The 21,122-nt window shown below is 49.7% G+C and overlaps 1 protein-coding gene across 2 annotated transcripts in view; it reads left to right on the top strand.

Moving 5' to 3' along the window:
- The window catches only part of LOC133348886 (protein yippee-like 1), a 52,476-nt gene extending 35,789 nt beyond the window's left edge, over nucleotides 1-16,687 (top strand). For both annotated transcript variants that reach the window (XM_061561969.1, XM_061561971.1), the window contains exons 3-5: nucleotides 6,344-6,387; nucleotides 9,891-9,999; nucleotides 11,524-16,687. In XM_061561969.1, coding sequence (XP_061417953.1) covers nucleotides 6,344-6,387; nucleotides 9,891-9,999; nucleotides 11,524-11,616 — 246 coding nt within the window. In that variant the 3' untranslated portion in view covers nucleotides 11,617-16,687. The remainder of the gene's footprint in view (nucleotides 1-6,343; nucleotides 6,388-9,890; nucleotides 10,000-11,523) is intronic.
- The last annotated feature ends 4,435 nt before the right edge of the window (nucleotides 16,688-21,122 follow it).

Genomic DNA, 21,122 nt, shown 5'->3' with positions numbered 1-21,122 from the left:
TCCGTCTTTGACTCCCCGAGTGCCGATGTGTACACTCCACGACGGGTACTTATTTATGGCTTGGTCTACCATGGGGAGGCCCAGAACCAGTTGCAAATACTACTCACAAATGGTGTCATTAGCCCCCGGCTGGGAATCGAACCTGACGTCGGTGGGTTTGCAGTGCTCAAAACACTGCACCACCACTTCACACTACACAGACAATGATTTTAACTGGCACACACAACTTATGTATGTTTTTGTTTTCACTTGTTGACCCAGGAAAGACTCTAAGTCTCAAGACTTTTTTTGTCAGGAGGCTCCTGCCAAGTTTTAGTTTTGCGGTAGGGGGCGATGTGGGTGCTGCCATCCAAATTGAGTAATTTCCTGGTAATGTTTCAGCATTGGGGCGTTTGGCCAATACCGATTGCATTGTCGTCTATGGGAGGCAACAGCAGAACCCGGATGAAGAGCATGCAGAACAGCAGAACAGACGTACAAGCTCCTAACCCTATTTGCACAGACTCGTTCTTCAATAAACAAACGACGTTTCAGACAATGGCCCTTCTTCATTGCAAAAAAGGGCCTTTATCCAAAATGTCACCACTTTGTTCTATCCCCCCCCCCCCTCCCTGTTGCTCTAGAGGACAGTCTTATTGACGAACGTGTGACACAACTGCATTGTTGTTTGCGAGTGTGTACCCCTGCTGCGGACGCGGCATCACGGATTGCTCAGACTTTCATTCTCCCGTGTACTTCCATCCTGTGGTCGTCACCTCCTCTGGGGACTATGAAGGCCGGCGAATATTTTTTTCGAGCGAATGGCTGCGTGGGCAACGAGGCTGTGGGCTCTTTCTAGCTTTAACGCCGGCGCCGCCGTCGTGGTTATTTTGGCCAATGTTTTGAAAATCGAGATGAGCTGGGGAGGAGGAGGAGGGGTGGGAGGCTTTGTACAGAGTCCGTTACCCGGATGGCACTGACACGCGGTCGTGATTGCGGGGGCTGTGTGGTCCAGCGTGTAGGGGTCTAGCGGTGGTGTAGGATATTGGTGTGCGGTGTGAAATGGTGTGGGGTAGTGTAGGAAATTGGTGTGAAATTGTGACTTTGGATGTGCGGTGGTGTGGGATGGTGGAGGAGATTGATTTGAAATGGTGACTTGATGTGGGTTGGTGTGAAATGGTGACTTGGGATGTGGGATGGTGTGGGATGGTGTAGGAGATTGGTGTGAAATGGTGACTTGGGGTGTGAGATGGTGTGGGATGGTGTAGGAGATTGATGTGAAATTGTAACTTTGGATGTGCGGTGGTGTGGGATGGTGGAGGAGATTTATGTGAAAATGGTGACTTGGTGTGAGATGGTGTGGAATGGTGAAGGAGATTGTTGTGAAATGGTGACTTGGTGTGTGGGATGGTGGAGGAGATTGTTGTGAAATGGTGACTTGGTGTGAGATGGTGTGGGATGGTGGAGGAGATTGGGGTGAAATGGTGACTTGGTGTGAGATGGTGTGGGATGGAGGAGATTGGTGTGGGATGGTGACTTGGTGTGTGAGATGGTGTGGGAGATTGGTGTGGGATGGTGTGTGATGGTGGAGGAGATTGGTGTGAAATGGTGACTTGGGGTGTGAGATGGTGTGGGATGGTGCGCGGTGGGGTAGGATATTGGCGTGGGGTGTGAGATGTTGTGGAGTATTATAGGATCTTGGTGTGGGGTGGTGTAGGAGAATTGCTCTGGGCTGATGCGGGCATTGGTGGAGGGGAGCGATGTGGTTGGTTGATGTAGTGGGTGGATGGAGTGTAGTGGTGGTGTATGATGGGGGGTGTGGGTGTTGTGTAGGAGTGGTGTTATGACTGTGGTTGGGTGTGGTTGCTCGGACATGCGGGGGCATGTGCGGGCCCGCAACTCGCTCGGCACATGATGCCCTCCACGTGCCGCTGTTGCTGATGTTGTCAAGCCTAAGAAGTGGCCAATTGAATCTCGCCGTTTAAAAATAAAGAAAATTACCCTGCAACGCTGGACAACTCCCTTTTGCAAATGGGAGCGATGTATCCAAGCTGTGTAAACACGCACGCGAATTAATACGTAAACAAGTAAACGGCAGCCGGACATAATTCTAATGTAATTATAAACATGGGGTGGGGGGGGGGGGGTCTGTCTAATAATATCAACCCGACTCCGTTTACTGTATGTGTTCGTGTGTGTTTTCGCGGGCGCTCCCCGAATTCTCAAAACTTTCCCCGTCTGCCTTGCTGTCAAAGTGCCATGTAGTCTGAGTGCCATGTGGTCTGAGTGCCATGTGGTGAGTGCAGTGGGGAGCGGTGGTTGTAGCGGTTAGCACTTTGCTTCGTTACGAACCCGGCGACCCGAGTTCGATTCCCGCTCACGGCCAAACACCCAGTGACGATTTTCTGAACCGGTCCTAGGCCTTCCCCCCCCTAGGTCGACTCGGCCTCGAATGAATTCCTCGGTGCGGTGCGTAAACATTTAAGTTTCATTTCTTTTGGTATAGCCCTGTGAGCCGTTCGGCTCTTGAATGGGTGCAACCGCAACTAACGAGACAAAAACATGAGCAAGAAAACGTCTTAAAGTGACTGACTATGTGCAAACAGAAAATCCAGGAAAAAACAGAAATATTACAGAAAAAGCACCGTACACCCACGCTGTGTGCAAAAATACCAGTGGGATGCAAGTCAAACAACAACAACCACAAGACAAATAGGATGAAGGCCATCAGTCTAATTCCGTACTGCAACAAGCAAACATGGCCAAACCCAAAAAGTTTTTGAAATCACCAAAATAAAGCCATAAAAGCAATGTAACATTGATCATAGGAACTGACCGAATTTTCACAAATGACATAAACAACATCGCCACGAGGAAGACAAAGGCGGCCAGGCGTGGTGCTGTTCCACCCACCCCCTCGTGTGCCATTCCGGCCTTCATATTTGCTCACTAACAGCACTTGCCCCAATGGTGTGTCAAGGCTATACGAGGGATCTTTGTCTTTGTAAGAGTGCAGATTACTGCAAGTTTGTGTGTGCGTGTGTGGTGACGTACAAAGTATGAGCGGCATGTGAGGTTGGGATAGAGGGTGTCGATGTGTGTTTATGTGAATTTGTATTCGTTGTGTTTTGTTTGAATGACACATACAGTCGAGCTTGCAAAGTAGATGGAAATAGATGCGTGTCTTTGCCTTTTGTTTGGTGTGGGGAGCAGCAGTGTAGCGGTTAGCATGCTTCACCACGAACCCAGCCACCTGAGTTCGAACCCAGCGGGACCTGGGTTTGATTCCTGCCGAACCGGTCCCGGGCCCTTCCCTCGGTCGAATCGCCCACAAATTTGTACCTGGTGCCAGTGTACAAGCATCCCCACTCTGGAGACAAAGGCGGCCAGGCTTGGTGATGGTCACCCGCCCTCTCGTGTGCCGTGCCGATCTTAATAGGTGCTCGCTAACACAGCACTTATCTCGAAAGTCTTGTCTTTGTCCATGCTTGCTATCTGGACTTGCTGCCCCAACAGCCATGCGTGTCGCCTACGTGGAGGAGATTTGCCTTTGTATTTTTAGGTTTTTTTCGGTAAAGTCACGTAGGTAAAAAATTAAAATTAATAAATGTAAAATAAAAATTAAATAAAAATCACGACGTTTCGGAGGCAACACAAGCTTCCGTCTTCAGGTGTAACCGTCACAGCACGATAGCTGTATCAAGTGAAATTTTTCGGTTCCACCTGAAGACGGAAGCTTGTGTTGCCTCCGAAACGTCGTGATTTTAATTTTATTTTTATTAATTTTAATTTTTTACCTACGTGACTTTACCGAAAAAACCTCGGAGTATGAATCCTTGCAGTCACGAAAGCTTCAAATCTAGAATTTATCTTTGTGTTGAAGAGGGCATGGGCAGGCGTGGGATATGTCAGAGGACAGCCCTGGACCGATCTTGAGCCGCGTGTGTGTGAGGCTTCTGATGGGACTCTGTGGAGTCCCGATGCACTGGCCATCATCTCATCATCAGGCCAAGTGATGGTGTCCCTATAAACAGCCGTGTGGTCACAGCGTGCGGTCCCAGCGTTGCATTAATAGAACGTACACGCATATATATATATACACCCAGGGTGTCCGAAAATCAATATACTAAAAAGAACATGGAATAGTTTTGTGTTTTTCGAGATACTGACATCAGTGTAATATTATGAACACGTGTAATTTACTTTGTAAGTGTAAAACCGTGCCTCGCCTGCCCGTGCCCTGTCAGATGGCCACGGGGGGCGGTCGAGTGGAAAGTGGAACTTCGCCGAAGCCAATCTGTGTGGCGACGCGCGCTTGCTTGTACTCGCTTATGGTGTGGCCCCACACTTGCACACTTTAGTGTGCTCGCGTGCATATACTTACACCTTAAATACACTTGGGTACACATGCACACTGGTGTGTATAGCAAGCGTGTACCTTCATATGAATGTATTTTGCAAAGAAAAAACACCGCCCGTATATCCTTAACAGACTCTCGGGGGCAAGTGCTGTTGGAGAGCACCTATTCCATATATATGTAATACGCACAGGCACAAATACACATGCAGAGCGCACGCACGTAGTAACACAGACGTACAGATTCAAACAAACGTACATATACATACAGACACACACACGATACAGATAAACATGCGCATAGGCGTACGGACACACACACACGCTAATATGGTTAATGGTTCGGTCAACAGAACTGGTTCAATTAACCTCTGGACATAAACAACAGCTCGTGTCCTTGCTTTTAAATGTATGTTAATTGCACGGTTTTGTGTTGCTTTATTTGATTACCAAAACAACCCATGATGAGTTTGACTAACAACCAGTGTTTTGTGTGCGTCGCCTGCCTAGACTGTTAAGTGTTTTAATCGTGTTTGGGTATTGTACCCTTGTATGCATGGAATATTCTCTGGGCATTCAAATTTCCTCCTGCACAAATTGAATTATTACCATCGGCCATGCCCAATGGACATTTGACTGCTGGATGAAGGCCCCTTCTTTCCACAACCGTTCAGGGTCGTGGTAGGCGAGAGGGCATGGAGGGCGGTTGGCTATGCTTCCTCATGCTAGTCAGCGCAAGTTGGTGAAGGCCCAGGGCCCAAGAGGAGTTGGGTAGATATCACTCGCATTAGCCAATGTCCGGGAATCGAACTCTGCTGGCTGGGTTTAGAGTGTGGCACGTGCCACAGCCCACCCCCGTCCACCCCTCGCCACTTCCCGAAACAATCACCGCGCTGCGGTCAAAAATGTTCCAAAGTGACACTCTGCTGATGAGATTTGGGAGGTCAAAACCTGGACTGGGTCCCATGTTTTTTTATTTAAATTTTTCCGTGCTTTTAACAAATTCTGGAAAACATTGGCCCAGACTGGTCCCAGAGGCTGACGAACTGAACCAAAAGTGTTTTGGCGGGGAAGGCGACCCCCCCCCCTTTTCCTGTTTATTTATTCCGTTATTAAGCTATTACTCAAACATCCCCAAAATAAGACCTTGCAAAACCAAACAAAGAAAAAAAATATCGCGACTCGGTGAGGGCCTACTCCGGGCAAATAGAGAAAAACATTTATTGTTATTACTGTTCCAGGTAAGGCCCACTGAGCTATATAGTCCTTTTTTAAGAAGCCACCTGGCCACAAATAGCTTATCGTAGTGGCTTATCACGTGGAAATGTATAGCAGCCAAATACTCTTAAACACATGTTGATTCTAAAGGACCCGTAGGAAAACTCACACGACCACGGGGAGGAACATGCAAACTCCAAATATACAGCAGGCGTCAGGGTCGGGATCGAACCCACGACCTCCTGTATACCAGGCGAGGTAGTTTACATCTCGCCACCATGGCATCCACGCCGTTGCGTGAATTGCGTGGCCTTCAAGGCTTTAGTCCCAGAAGAGTGGCCGACTGCTAATCGACGTTAACAGGGCTTAGTTTCAGCCGGGTTTGTCCAGGTCCGACACATCCAGTGTTAGCTCCCCCAGTGGCCATGGTTGTTAGTCTCATGCTGCCTAATCCCAGTCTACCAGTGACCCGAAAAAAAATATTTATGCACCCGGCACACCCACATCAAGTGTATACCTTTTTGCTGTGGCTGTGGCTCTTGTAGTTATGTGCCACATACTCCACTCTATGAGTGACCTGAGAATATCTGCTCAACCGGTACACAACATCTAAGTGTACGATTTGTATAGCAGGATGAAGAGAATCCTTCTGATCTGCATTATAATAGTAAAACACCGTGTGGATGCCTGTGTGTGTTCGTCATATCGCATCTGTAGTCTGTGCATGCACTGACATGAACCCAAAGACCTGGGTTCTAATGCTGCCTCTTCCCATCTTCTCGTTTGCAGTCTTTCCAAGGAAGCCAGGGACGAGCCTACCTCTTCAATGCTGTGTAAGTGACCCCTTCCTTAAACTCGTCGCTTTTACATTTTGGGACACAGCGTGGGAGAGGTGGCAGCCAGGGCATGGCTGGCTGGTTGATTGAGGGGGCTTGGTGGGGTACTTGGGAGGTCGGGTGACTAGGTGGGTGGCTGGGTAAATGGATAGCCAGATAGGTGGGTGGTTGTTGGGTGACTGGGTGGCACGGTGGGTGGCCGGGTATGTGTGTGGCTGGGGTCGGTGGTTGGCTGGTTGGGTGGCTGGGTGGGTGGCTGAGTGATTGAGTGGGTGGATTACTTGAGGCCACTCCGGTGTCACCCATAGATGGATCACCTTGACAGTTTTTTTTGGGCGGAGACAAAAATAGTCCCAAGGAAAAACGATTGTTGTGGAAGGTCGCATGGATTGGAAAAAAGTTTTGCGAGGACACGGGGATGAACTTGCGTTAACGTCCCCCATGGGACTCCGGATGGGAGCCCTCTCCATCCTCTCCCCTGTGTTTGTCTGGCCCAGGTCTCCCATGCAAAAGAGGCTCGTTGTCTCATTAGGTTGTCACCTGCCAGAGTAAAAGGCAATCAATTGATTAAGACGCTCCACTTTTCACGAAGGTTCTGCTGCAATCGGGATAATTTTTTCCATGAATGACATTTTTAGTTGAGAGTTTGACTTGTTGGAGGAAACGGGGAGAACCCGGAGAAAACCCAACACCGCACGTAAATACGACGGGGTGACACTCGGCACTGCCATCTCCTGGCCACACCGTGCTGCTCCACACCGACATTCGCCTTGCAAGCCCTGGTAGCAGTGGACCCATCCAAGTACTAACCTGGCCAAATCCTGATGGTGGTATAAGGTCCAAATGAAGTCGGGTGCATTTCCAGTGCTTTGGTTGTAGATGGTAATCACAATGCACACATGGACAGAACTCTATTCAGTGTGTACAGACAACAGCTATTTAGTGTTTACAGACCACGGCAAGTTTAATGGTGTTCCACCCGAACCACACTCCTCTCGCGATTAACCATACACAAACGCGTGTCACCCTGGGGCAGGGGTCTGCAAACTGCGGCTCTAGATTTGCATGCGGCTCATTAAGGACTGCTTCATGATGTTATTTATTAAGGACCCACCGTCTCGTATTTAAATTGTATTGCTGCTTTTTAAATTGGCTTTTTTACCGAATAGTAAAAAATGGCTCTTGTTATTTTGGATTCTGACCCCTGCCCGGCAGCATTATGGGTAAAAACAAATTTCATCAGAACTCCATTCTCTGTCCACACACATAAACTTCATTTAACTCCCCATCAACTTACCGGCTTTCCAGACAAATATAATCGAGCAGCATTTCCTCAAGCAAGCAAACCTGGAGACTGGGTTTCAATCTTCTGGGCCTCATCAGCAGAATGAGGGCTCGGTAAACAAATGCCGCTGAATTACCGGATGCTGTTGGCAAGAGCACTCCGTATAAACCACGGCAGCCCGTTCAAAGCAGAATATAGTAATACTGTACACAACCTCCCACCATGCTTTTTGCCCAAGCTTTACACGCTTGGCGTTGATACCTGTCAAACTGATGTTATTGCCCAAACCCCCCTCACAGCACAACGTCAGTGCCTCCCAACAAAACGTCTTTAGCAATGTTTTTGTTTTGTTTTTAAACCGGTTGGACCCCCGCTTCCAGAGCCTGCCCTCCCACCCGTTTGACCATAAGCTTGAATTCTGGTGGAGGTTTTTGTTTTGTTTTATCACCGCTGTAAACATTAACCCCGGGCAAACTGCATGAGCTAAGCTTTCGCAATAATGCCTTGGGCCCCCCCCCACCCCCCCTGCATTGTGCTGGTCAAAGTCTGTGTGTCTGACCTCCTTCCGTTTACTCTGACTCTTACTCTTGAGTAAGCTAGCAGCTCAGCCGCCAAAAACTTCAATCATTAAACCTGTGAGCATTGGTGCAAAGTGCCGGGTTGTGCTTCACCGGTATCCTGTGTGAGTGCCCGCGCGCGCGTCTTTGTGTGTTTACTCTGACTCTTACTCTTGAGTAAGCTAGCAGCACAGCCGCCAAAAACTTCAATCATTAAACCTGTGAGCATTGGTGCAAAGTGCCGGGTTGTGCTTCACCGATATTCTGTGTGAGTGCCCGCGCGCGTGTCTATGTGTGTGGTCGACTGGCCTCAAATAAGTACCTGGTGGTGCGATGTGTAAACATTGCCACTTGAGAGACAAAAGGCATCGTGCTGGCCACCCAACCACCTCCTGTGCTTTGCCGGCCTTCATCGGTACTCGCTAACAGCACTTTCTACAAACGTCTGTTCAGGCAATACGGGGGATCTTTGTCTCGTGGTGTAGGAATTCTGTGTTTGTCGATGTACCGATTTGCTTTCGCGTGTTTGATACAAAACACAAATCTGCTCTTTGTTCCCCAGTGGTGGATAAGATGTCATTTGAAGAAGGGATCTCGGAGGTAGTTTTGTGATATCTGCTTCCGCAGGCCACTCGGTCCTAACACAAAGGGTGGCACTGTTCTGTGAGGGTTATAGTTCTTTGAGATAATTTTGGGAAAATTACACATTTTTACGTAAACCGAAAACAAAACAAACCTTTCATGTAGAACAGGACGTTGTGGAGGGTTGAAGGTTGGGTGTGCGCAGTGTAGATTGGGACATAATCTACTCATGTCGTGTGTATTGCCGTCCGTCGATCTGACACGTGACGAGCGTTGTGGCAGATTTGTTTTGGCAAAGCGAGAGTGACTGACAGCATCCGGAGCCGTGCCTAGCCTCTTATAGCTTTTGTAAACAAACACCGCCAGCCCCTCCTACAGTCGAGAGCGCCTGGGGTCGGAGTTCAGTGCTCCAGTGTTTCCACAGAATTAAAAGTTAAATGAAGTGCCCGTTCTTCCCATTTTGGTATAGCTTGTTTATCTTGCAAGGGGTGCGTGCGGCTGTTATTAAATTAAAGGTGATTTTGCGAACGATGATAGATGTTACAGTTTTAATCCACGTCACACAGACATAACAGACATCTCGTTTACGTGCCAGAAATGCTTGTGATACGTGAGTCCCTACAGTGATTGGGGATCACACATTGTTCAGACGCAATAGGCATGACTCTCTCATTGCAACCGGGACAGCCATAGGCAAAGGGAAGAAAGTAAAGGGCTTGAGCTTGGACTTGAACAGGGGCAGGGAGTCGACAGCACAGATGGCTGGGAGAAGACATCCAGACGATGGGGCGAGCAACAGAGAATTCGCAACCTCCCACTGCGCTTGGACAACTACTAATGCACGTCGTTGTGCGTGCTTGTCACGTGACTTCCTGCCAGCGAGCCTTCAATGTTTCACGCGGGCCCCAATGCCCACCTAGCCTGGTACAATCGCAGTACCGACGTCGCCATCAATTAGCGGCGAAGGGCGGCTGTCATTGTGCTTCGTGCGCTGCTTAGCTCCTCGCTAACAGCCGTGCGTAAAGGGCCGCGTGGGTGATCCGTGCGATCTGTGATGCGTGTGTGCGGTTGTGCAGGGTGAACGTGGGCTGCGGTCCGGCGGAGGAGCGACTGCTGCTCACCGGCCTGCACGCCGTCGCCGATATCTACTGCGAGAACTGCAACACCACGCTGGGCTGGAAATACGTGAGTGCTCGCCGCCTTCCTTATTGCAGCCCCCAGACAACCTTCAACTCCAGTTGGGGGTTGCTCATTCTCCTGTTCGGCCTCCCACCCCAGCCATCCGTGCTTTTGACACCCTGGCCCCAAGCTCAAGTCCAATCTCAAGAACTTCCTATATCTTCTTGGTTCTTTCTACGTGACTTTACCAAAAGAACCAAGAAGATGAATCCCTGCAGTCACGAAAGCTTTAAATCGAAACTTCCTATATTTTTATCTCTGCCTATGACTGACCGCCTCCGTCTAAAATAAATGCGTCCACCGTGTCTGTACTGAGCCTTGGGACGCGGTGGCATTTGGACGCTACGTGAATTCCAAATCGCATTGTGTTTGTATTGTGAGCGGAGGAAGCGGCATGGGCCGGCACTTGAAAGGCTAATGGAGTTGTTGGCTCTGCAGGCATCCACCGAGGGAAGGAGGAGGGGAGGAGTGGTTTCCAGACGGCAAAGGGCAGCAGAGGAGGTTGACTCGGAGGTTTGCCGAGAGGCCTGGGATGCTGAAATGAAGGAGTCTTTCTCGAGAGATCTGGCTTAATTGAATGTTTGAAGCGCATCGTTTGAGTGTTGGCGGAATTTGGTATTCCCAGAGAAAACGCACAAATGCGTAAGAGGGGGAGAGCAAGCCAAACGTCACACGGACAAAAAAACTACTTCAGAAAAATAGCAAATAATTAAAAGTGATTGCTGGCAACCAACATGTACATGGGTCACCATAAGTGACTAGCCACTACGTAATTGTGTTTTTCTACGAATAAATGTGGATGTAAAAATGCAACAATTCGTAAATGAACGTATTTTTTCTCGCTTTCGATGACGTGTTGAATCGTGATAGAATGTAATGATTGCGATTGGGCTGTGTTGAGCAAGTGGGCACAGTGGTTAGCAGACTCTGCTGTGAACCAGACAACCCGAGGTCGATATCCAGCCCCAGTGACGAGTAATTTTTGAACCGGTCCGGGCCCCCACCATCACCCCACCCCCCTTCACCAACATGCACTGACCAGCGTGGTGAAGTATGGTCGAAATAACCCCCATAATCAATATGGGCATTGGAAGGCCTTCATCCAGTAGTGGAGTGGCTCTGGGTACAGGCCCAAAGGCCTGTAACGCTGGGTAGCAGGCAACAAAGAGTACTCACGATGAAGGATTGGCGATGCATCGATTTGTAGGTTAATGCCGAGTTGGTTGATGGGCGCTGAATGGATTTTTGTGTCGCAATACTGAGTAATGGCGACGGCTATAAAGAGGCCCTCCTCCCAAGCAGTGGATTGACCATAGAGGAGTTAAATGAAACGCATGTTGTTATGTAATTGATGCACGTGATCCCCTCCAGCCATTGGAGGCCACTTAACGTTTATTGCGGTGTAAACAAATAATTTCTCGAATCGAAGTTTGACAATTCCTTCTGCGGTGCGGATCGTTTAAGCCGCTTGAAGGGCTCAACGCGAAATATAAAATGGCGCCCCCTCCCCCGTCCCTCTTGTTCCGACAGGAGCACGCGTTTGAGAGCAGCCAGAAGTACAAGGAGGGCAAGTACATCATCGAGGTGGCGCACATGATCAAGGACAACGGCTGGGAAGAGTGAGACACGCGGCCATCGGTGGAGGCGCGGCGGTCGGGACAAACGATGGAGTGGAGAAGGAGGAGGAGGAGAGGAGGAGGAGGAAGACGACAGGGATTTGTTTCTTCAGCAATTTTTTTTATTTTTATAATTCCGTGATATTTATTTTTGTTTTCTTAACCGATCATTATTTCTTTCCTTTTGTTTTTTCAAAACGCTACGCCCTGAACAGACCTTTTTCCGAAACAAAATCGCAGAGCTTGCGTACGCTACACGAAGACCGCTGAACGACGAGATGCGAGTTGTGGCAGCGCGAGGCTCGGAACGACGGAGGGGAACAGCTGCACTGGGGAGAGCGCGGCCCCTTGTTCCAGGCGGCGCCGTTGGCACGCGACGCGACGCGACGCGGTGACGCGCCACGGTGCGGCGCGATAACGATGCGACCCCCTCCCCCCGTGTGTTCCCACGTTGTTCCGTCTTCTCCTTGGTAGCCCCCTCGCCACCCCCTCGCCCAGTGTATGGCGCCTGTGGAGAGCGCTACGATCACAGCGTGCGGTGCTATCGTGCCACTTCCGTGCTTAAATACTCGCGCTAAAGTCACACGACGACAAACGACGCGACCGCGGTAGGTTTTCGTGGTCGTGCTGCGCCGCTCCCCCGACGCGTTTTGGGGTTTGTACCGCGCGTGCCGTTGTTCACCACGACGTCCGACGTTTCGCTGCACGTGCTGGGATCTTCAGGAACCTGTCATCTTCATGATCTGTCCACCGCCGCAGGACAAAGAGCCAAGCCATCGCGATATCTCTTGCTATGTCTCTGCGGCTGAAGAAACTCCCGAGCACAAAACGTCGGACAGCGTGCGGAACAGCGCGCAGTAACAACCTGACGACGCATCGAAGAGCTGTCCAACAACTCGCAAAAAAACACACAATTGGTAGCGAAAACCAGTACAGCTTTTAGACCGTGTCTGTGGCATTTGTGTCTCTGGGTTAGAGGTCACTGCAAGGTTGTCAGGTTGAAGGCTTTGATGGGTTTTCTGGTTGTGGTAGCTTAAAAATCCGTGGGTGGTCTGACTTTATCGGCAGCGAAACAGGAAAGAACACTTTGGTCTTTTGATGCGAGTTATTTTTTTTCTCTAACCTTGGAGGCTGAAAAGGAAATAATCGTGCCTGATTGATAGTGAAATTTGGTTGCCTTTTGCATTTGTAACGTGGATTTTTTTTTGGCATTTTGGCATATCCTTCCTCAAGGCACGCATTACCGAATACCTGCTTTTAGCAAAACAACACGCACCGCAGAGAGAGCGAGCGAGCGTGATATAAAGTACAACTGCTGGCTTTTCACGCACCGTAGTTCTTTGCGACAAAAATCCTAAACTCGCAATACTTTTCTTTTTAAATCCGTGTAAGATAAACAGAGCGAGAAATGTGAGAAGAGTCTCTCAAACATTTTTCTTGAGTGCTCCGGTGTAGCTTGTTGCAGGGGTGGGGGGTTTTCTTGAATCGTTGAAGTGAGATCTACGACTGACTGCGCGGGGACAAAAAAAAAAAATCTATCGCCAGTCAGACCGATTTAGTTCAGGGTGAAAAGCGCTTTGCTTTTTTTTATTTTGACAGCGGCGGCCACATTGGCTCCCGCCAGTCAACCAATACCCCGCTCGTAACTTAATACAAATTTATTATGATGATTATGTTAACCTTCGTGTCGTCTTTTCTTTTCTCGAGCTGGCTTGTATCTTGTGACGTTGCCAGACCCCCATCTCGAGGCTCTTATCGACCTCTCCTGCCCCCTGCCAAAGCGTTTTCACTTGGGTTGCCACCTGTCCTGCTTTTCCCAGGACCATCTCTTTATCTTTATTATTTTAGTTCACCATCCGGGGAAATCTGACAGTCCTTCCCAGGATCTTAATAATAGTCCTGGTCGTTGTTAGTTGCATAATAATAATGTTGCACAACTCCAGGCATTGAATTTACAAGTTCAGTAGTTCTTCCTCCTCCAGTATTGTGAAGTATTCATCTTTCCATGATACTGCCCAGTAAGTTTTTTTTTCCATTCTCGGAGGTGGCAGCACTAACGCGCGCAACTACATGCAGTTTAAATATATATATAACTTTCTCCAGCCATGATCAATCTGCTGCTGGATGAACACCTCCCCAACCCCCTCCTCCCCGTTGCCCCCACGTGTTTATGGCACGGCGTTAGTGTCAAAGGGAGCTGGCATCTCGCACTGCGCGTGCGTACGTCTGTATGTTACCCAACACCCCCCGTCCTATCTATTTTAGGGTTAGGGTTATGTTTGGGTTTTTTAAATTAATAAAACTATTATTTGCACCCCCCCCCCCTTCCCCCTCTATACTTTATCTTTGATAGAAAAGTTAGTGGTCATTCTTTTGTTTTTGCACAAATTAAGCGGTGCAACCCCCTCGGCAGAATACAAAACACGACGGACGCGCCCTCAAATCGGCACCCAACCAACCAAGATCGCGTCGCGGCTTCCTGCGTAATCCGCGTCTCTCTGCATGCAGAATTTTGTCCGAACAATAGGGAGCAGTTGTTCTTTGGCTAGTTTGTCAAAGCTTCGTTTAGGAATTTGTGTGTGTGTGGCGGTGTCTCGAAGCCAAAATCGGTTTGTGGTTTTATCGTGGACGTTCGGGAGGATGTGATTTTTTTTCCGATTTTACGCGACGCGTGTGCCGGTAGCCGCAGCGGGGACGCGTTTAATTTAGCTCGTGCGTCGTGCGAAGTGTTTGAGAACGACTTGGCCGCCACCACTGCACGTTTGCAGATTCTCGGGCTACAATTAGTTAAGCAAAACACCCCCTAAAGAGAAAAAGAATTGTATTAATTTGAGCCTTGGGTTGCATTTCTTAATGTTCCTGTTGATGTTTTTTTTTGTATTCGGTGGTCATGCACATAGTTTTTACATTAGCGTGAGTGTGTTGCCTTACATTTAAGATTACAAAAACTAAAAAAAAAAACCTGTAAATATTTTTTTAATGCTATCCTTACATTTTTTCTGCCTCGCTCCACTTGTATTTTTCAGGGTTATCCCATTTAAAGCATCCTACCGGATCTTAAGCACTTTGTAACAACGCCGAAGCCTCTGGCGTTCTTTTTTTTCTTACCCTTTGTTCATTTGAACCGTTTCTCTTCATTTGGCCGCTCGTGCTGCCATCGCTTTGTCGTTCATCCTGGCTAAAAGTAATTTTGTAGCCAAGAGCAGCGGAGGTCTTCAACGAGTGCTGCTGGGTACCGAATCTGCTCCCCTGTGCACTACGCCGAATCGCAGCTCGAGTGTCGGAGCGGCGAAACAACAACCGATGGGTTTCCAATTTGGATTCATTGTTTTGATGAATAAAATGAGGTGCTGTCGTATTTCGAGCGCAGAAGGGTTTTGGGAAAATTGGTCGGATCGATGAATATTTGTTCGCACCTGCTTGAAGCTATCCCTCTCAAGACGAGGACATATTTACACGTCGCCCCTTGTTTTCGTGATTCGGAGGACGGGGTAAACGAGAGGAGGAGGTGGGAGGAGTGGTGGTGCACTGCTGCTGGTGCACTGTGAAGCTGGCGGCCTCGGTTAGATTCTCGGACGGGTCCAACGTTGGTGCTGAGTCATTTGAATTGGGCCTGTGCCCCCCCCCCCCCCCCCGCTGTCACTACACACTTCTATAGAGTGGTGAGGTATGGTGGAAAACCCCCATGACTGGCATGACGTAGGGGAGGCCGTCAACCAGTGGTGGTTTGACAAGGTGCTGATAATATTTTATTTTGTGATGAGGAAATTATATTTTTAACTCCTGGTAAGACGATCTTGATTTGAAGTTTAAGATTAAAACTAAACTTTTTTTATTTTACCGGGCAATGCCCGCTGAGCTATGTTACTCAACAAAGTGGCTTACGTGGAAATTGATAGCAACCAAATACTCTAAACGCGTGTTGATTATAAATGTGGAGGGAAAAACCGGAAGTCCCGGAGAAATATCCACGCGACCAAAGGGAGAACACTGCTAACGCCAAATCTACAGGCGTCAGGGTCGCCTGCATATTTGGATATATGTAAGCGGAGTGATTTATCCTACTTCTAATTGGAAACGCAACAGATGAGCAGATTAATTAGCCCCGTATAGTATCCCGGTGTGAAATGAGTTGCAGGGTTGGATTGCATTTAAATTGATTTACTACACCGAGAGAGACCGTTTCCCATCGTCCAAACATTTGCAATGAGTCAATCGGAAGGTCACGTGACCTTGATGAGGTGTGGGTGCTCCCACCTCTTCCCAGACGTCTGGCCAGTGTGGAAGAGTAGACCAAGGGTGCCCTCCCAGCGGAGTTTTCTTAGAGCTGTTAGCAGAGGCCCTTCCGCCAATATCCTGCTTCGCGGCTGCACCTTTACTCGTGTCCAAACATTGACCCCCCCCCCCCGACCCAAGCGAGCATGTCCGGTCATGCTAATGGGGCGGAGCAGTATCGCCCTGGGTGTTGAGCGGTGACGTTGACACGCATGCTGCTGCCATCGAGACCACCAGAAATGGAGCTATAACCGATGGTCCTGGGATAGATTTGTGGTGCCTCCCCGTCAATCATTTTTCATGCACTCTCCCCGCTTCCCTGCTGCTCCCCCAGTTCCATCGCCGGCCCAGCTTTCCGCGCCTACCGATCTAGACGCAGTCGCACGTGTCTCCTTTGCCGCGATACTGCGAGCGACTATAATAATCGGCACGTCGGCGGCAAAGAAAAGTCCGAAGCTTCGTTGTTAAGAGGGAACTGCTGTCCTGGAGCTTGAAATCCACCCTCCCAAGCTTCTGATTGTTGACTCGGGCATCTATGTAGATAATGCAAAAACCTTCGCTTTATTTCTCCCTTTCCTGGGGCCACGGTGGCCTCAGAACCGGCCATGCGTGCCCGTGTCTCGCCTCTGGCTGTACGCTTCTCGTCGTACACACTTCGAGGTAATGTTCCACTTGTACAGACTTTGTATTTGATAATTTGTATTTCTGTATAAATATTTATCAGTATTTGACATACTTATACATAAAGGATTTGCTGTGTTGTGCATTAGTTGTGACAATAAAGCCTGCTTTGGAAAATGCAAGCGCCTCCAATTGTCCTGTCACGTGTTCGGCTGGGTTTTGTTGATGTTGAGGTGGTTTGTTGCAGAGCAAGACTGTGGCACGGGGATGTCTTCATCCAGCAGTGGATAGATCAGATCATGGCGGATGTGTTTTGTATATGATGGGTCCGTGTGCTAACGATGTCATGTCACAAGAGCCCAACCCAAATCCATTGGGGATCTCTCACAAACCAACGGCCCACCGAATCGGATATTGCAGAACGACTTCTTAGATCCCTCCCAAGTGGCCGGATCGAAACGGTAGTGGACAGCGGGCAGCACTTTCCCACCCACGTTCTGCAACTGAGAAGTCGCGTTCGTCGCATGCATGGCGCAAACACTCCGATGTGTTTTCCATTTCTCTTAAGAGATGGAATTTGGCCAAATTGAGTGCAGACTAAAAATTAACCCGTAAACACAAAGTTTTTCACTATAAATACTTTATATGCGTGGCATCGGTTTTATTTTATTATTCGTTTCTGTTTTTCTTGAGTAAGAGTTTCATTTTTATCACATTGGTATTTTAAATTAAATATGAATTTTTTTTTTTCCTTAAGTGGAAAAAAAACGGCTACCCGTACCCGGCCGGGTACGGGTAGCCGGGTATCGGGTAGGGTACGGGTATCGGGTACCCGGTTGCGATCTCTGCATGTCGTGCATCGGTGTGGCTTTTTTGCCAGTGCATTCCGCATTTTTCCCGCACGGTGTCCATGCCGCATATGCTCCTGGCTCACATTTCCACTGCGTTTGGCACTTCCCACTAAAACCCCTTTACACCTATCTTGTTTTAAGCTAAGGGCACCAGCGATGCGCTGATTTTCACTCCCAACCGACTAGCGTGGTGAGGCTTGGGTGTGTGACGTGTTGACCTTCACCTAGAGACGGGCGTGCTTAATGGAAATAAAACCGGTGAGCACGAAGGCGATTCCATGCATCCACCGCAAACTGACCGCGCACCTGCACGGCGTGGCTTCTCTTTGTGTTTGCCCGGCGTGCTGCTGTTGACACGACTTTGCTACCCAGGTCGGGGTTGGAACGCGCGTTTTTAAATGAAAGAATGAAAAGGCGAATGAGTGAACCGAAGAGTTCGTGTGGTGGAGGGAGCTGGGGTAGTGGGGAGTGATTGGGGGGGGTAGTGGGGGAGGTATTGGGGGGGGGTGTGAGGTGGGGGGGTGATGGGGTGGTAGTGGGGGTGATGGGGGGGTGTGAGGTGGGGGGTGATGGGGGGGTAGTGGGGGGGTGTGAGGTGGGGGTGATGGGGGTGGTAGTGGGGGGGGGTGTGAGGTGGGGGGTGATGGGGGGGGTAGTGGGGGGGGTGTGAGGTGGGGGGGGTGGTAGTGGGGGGTGATGGGGGTGGTAGTGGGGGGTGATGGGGGGTTAGTGGGGGGGGTGTGGGGTGGGGGGGTGATGGGGGTGGTAGTGGGGGTGATGGGGGGGGGTGTGAGGTGGGGGGTGATGGGGGGGGGTAGTGGGGGGGGGTGTGAGGTGGGGGTGATGGGGGTGGTAGTGGGGGGGGGGGGTAAGGTGAGGGGGGGTGTTATGGGGTGGGGGTGACCCGCTTTCAATCACTCATTAACTCAATGTCAATCGCCTGCGGCGGATGCGGTCAGCCAGGCACGGCAGGAAAAACAAATGGCTAAACCGACTGATTGACAACAAGTTTGGTGTAAACTCGCCAGGAATGTTTAATAGCCATGGGTGGCTCATTGCGACTGTGGATTGCAGGCGAAGCGAGAGACAAACACGGGGCCGTGGAAAAAAGAGCATGCCCACGCAAGTTGCTTTCTGTAACGTTTTCCAACGCGGGGGTTTGTTTTTTTCTGCTTGTTCTGCGGAGGAAAGTTAATTTAACGCGCGGTAATGATGCCAATTAATTAACACAAAGGTGTTGGGTAACAACAATCCAGCCAGTTTATTAGAGCAGGAGCAAAAAAATACCTTAACGCATTCGTAAATAAGACTGCAGCGGCCTTAACAGAAAACTTTTTTTAATGATAGTTGACGTTTCGGGGAACGGCCCTTATTCATAGCACATTACATTTTGGGCTCTACAATTATTACGCTCAGGGGGGATGGGGGGGGGGGCTCGATTAGTTCCCGAATCGCGGATTTTCGCGTGCGGATCGCGGAGTGTCGCGTGCGGATTTTCGCGTGCGGATCGCGGATTTTCGAATGCGGTTCGCGGATTTTCGAATGCGGTTCGCGGATTTTCGCGTGCGGATCGCGGATTTTCGCGTGCGGATCGCGGATTTTCGCGTGCGGATCGCGGATTTTCGCGTGCGGATCGCGGATTTTCGAGTGCGGTTCGCGGATTTTCGCGTGCGGATCGCGGATTTTCGAGTGCGGTTCGCGGATTTTCGAGTGCGGTTCGCGGATTTTCGCGTGCGGATCGCGGATTTTCGAGTGCGGATCGCGGATTTTCGAGTGCGGTTCGCGGATTTTCGCGTGCGGATCGCGGATTTTCGCGTGCGGATCGCGGATTTTCGCGTGCGGATCGCGGATTTTCGCGTGCGGATCGCGGATTTTCGAGTGCGGTTCGCGGATTTTCGCGTGCGGATCGCGGATTTTCGAGTGCGGTTCGCGGATTTTCGAGTGCGGTTCGCGGATTTTCGCGTGCGGATCGCGGATTTTCGAGTGCGGATCGCGGATTTTCGAGTGCGGTTCGCGGATTTTCGCGCGCGGCCGTGCGGCGCGAGCATCGCCACAACAGCCGAGGGTTTGCGTCTCAATGGTTCGCCTCGGATCTAATAGCCAAGAGGGGCGGGGGGAGGGGAACACTGCGTGTTGTGTGTGTGTTGTGGTGTGTGTTGTGGTGTGTGTTGGGGTGTGTGTGTGTTGGGGTGTGTGTGTTGTGTGTGTGTGTGTTGGGGTGGGTGTGTGTGTGTTGGGGTGTGTGTGTGTGTTGGGGTGTGTGTGTGTGTTGGGGTGTGTGTGTTGTGTATGTGTGTGTTGGGGTGGGTGTGTGTGTGTGTGTTGTGGTGTGTGTTGTGGTGTGTGTTGGGGGGTGTGTGTGTGTTGGGGTGTGTGTGTTGTGTATGTGTGTGTTGTGGTGTGTGTTGGGGTGTGTGTTGGGGTGTGTGTGTTGTGTGTGTGTGTGTTGTGTGTGTGTTTGTTGGGGTGTGTGTGTGTTGGGGTGGGTGTGTGTGTGTTGGGGAGTATGTGTGTTGGGGTGTATGTGTGTTGTGTGTGTGTTTGTTGTCTTTGTGGGGGGGGGGAGCGGTGGCGCAGTGGTTAGCGCGCAGCGCTACGAACCCGGCGACCCGAGCTCGATTCCCGCTCAGGGCAAACACCGGTGACGATGATCTGAACAGGTTATGGGCCTCCCCTAGGTCGACTCAGCCTCAAATGAGTACCCGACGCGGCGTGTAAACATCGCCACTGGGGAGACAAAGGCGGCCGGGCGTGGTATTGGCCACCCGCCCTCTCGTGTGCCATGCCGGCCTTCATAGGTGCTCGCTAACAGAACTTGCCCCGACAGTCTGTTAAGGCTACACGGGGGATCTTTGTCTTTGTAGTGTGGCGTCGCCTGCCAGGAGGGGAGAGATGGCGACAGATGGGAGATGAGGAGGAGGAGGGAGAGTCGTGTGTGTATGTGGTGTGTGTGGTGTTATTGTGTTCATTGTGGTGTGTGTGTGGTGTTATTGTGTTCATTGTGGTGTGTATGTGGTGTGTGTGGTGTTATTGTGGTGTGTGTGGTGTTATTGTGTTCATTGTGGTGTGTGTGTGGTGTTATTGTGTTCATTGTGGTGTGTATGTGGTGTGTGTGGTGTTATTGTGGTGTGTGTGGTGTTATTGTGTTCATTGTGGTGTGTGTGTGGTGTTATTGTGTTCATTGTGATGTGTGTGTGGTGTGTGTGGTGTTATTGTGGTGTGTGTGTGTTATTGTGTTCATTGTGGTGTGTGTGGTGTTATTGTGTTCATTGTGGTGTGTATGTGGTGTGTGTGGTGTTATTGTGGTGTGTGTGGTGTTATTGTGTTCATTGTGGTGTGTGTGTGGTGTTATTGTGTTCATTGTGGTGTGTATGTGGTGTGTGTGGTGTTATTGTGGTGTGTGTGGTGTTATTGTGTTCATTGTGGTGTGTGTGTGGTGTTATTGTGTTCATTGTGGTGTGTATGTGGTGTGTGTGGTGTTATTGTGTTCATTGTGGTGTGTGTGTGGTGTTATTGTGTTCATTGTGGTGTGTGTGTGGTGTGTGTGGTGTTATTGTGGTGTGTGTGGTGTTATTGTGTTCATTGTGGTGTGTGTGTGGTGTTATTGTGTTCATTGTGGTGTGTATGTGGTGTGTGTGGTGTTATTGTGGTGTGTGTGGTGTTATTGTGTTCATTGTGGTGTGTGTGTGGTGTTATTGTGTTCATTGTGGTGTGTATGTGGTGTGTGTGGTGTTATTGTGGTGTGTGTGGTGTTATTGTGTTCATT

Source organism: Lethenteron reissneri, chromosome 28 (assembly GCF_015708825.2).
Source record: "Lethenteron reissneri isolate LAM-NWPU_2019-01 chromosome 28, ASM1570882v1, whole genome shotgun sequence".
Lineage (NCBI taxonomy): Eukaryota > Metazoa > Chordata > Hyperoartia > Petromyzontiformes > Petromyzontidae > Lethenteron > Lethenteron reissneri.
The sequence above is the reverse complement of the archived record's forward strand: the minus strand, read 5'-3'. Positions and strand labels throughout refer to the sequence as shown.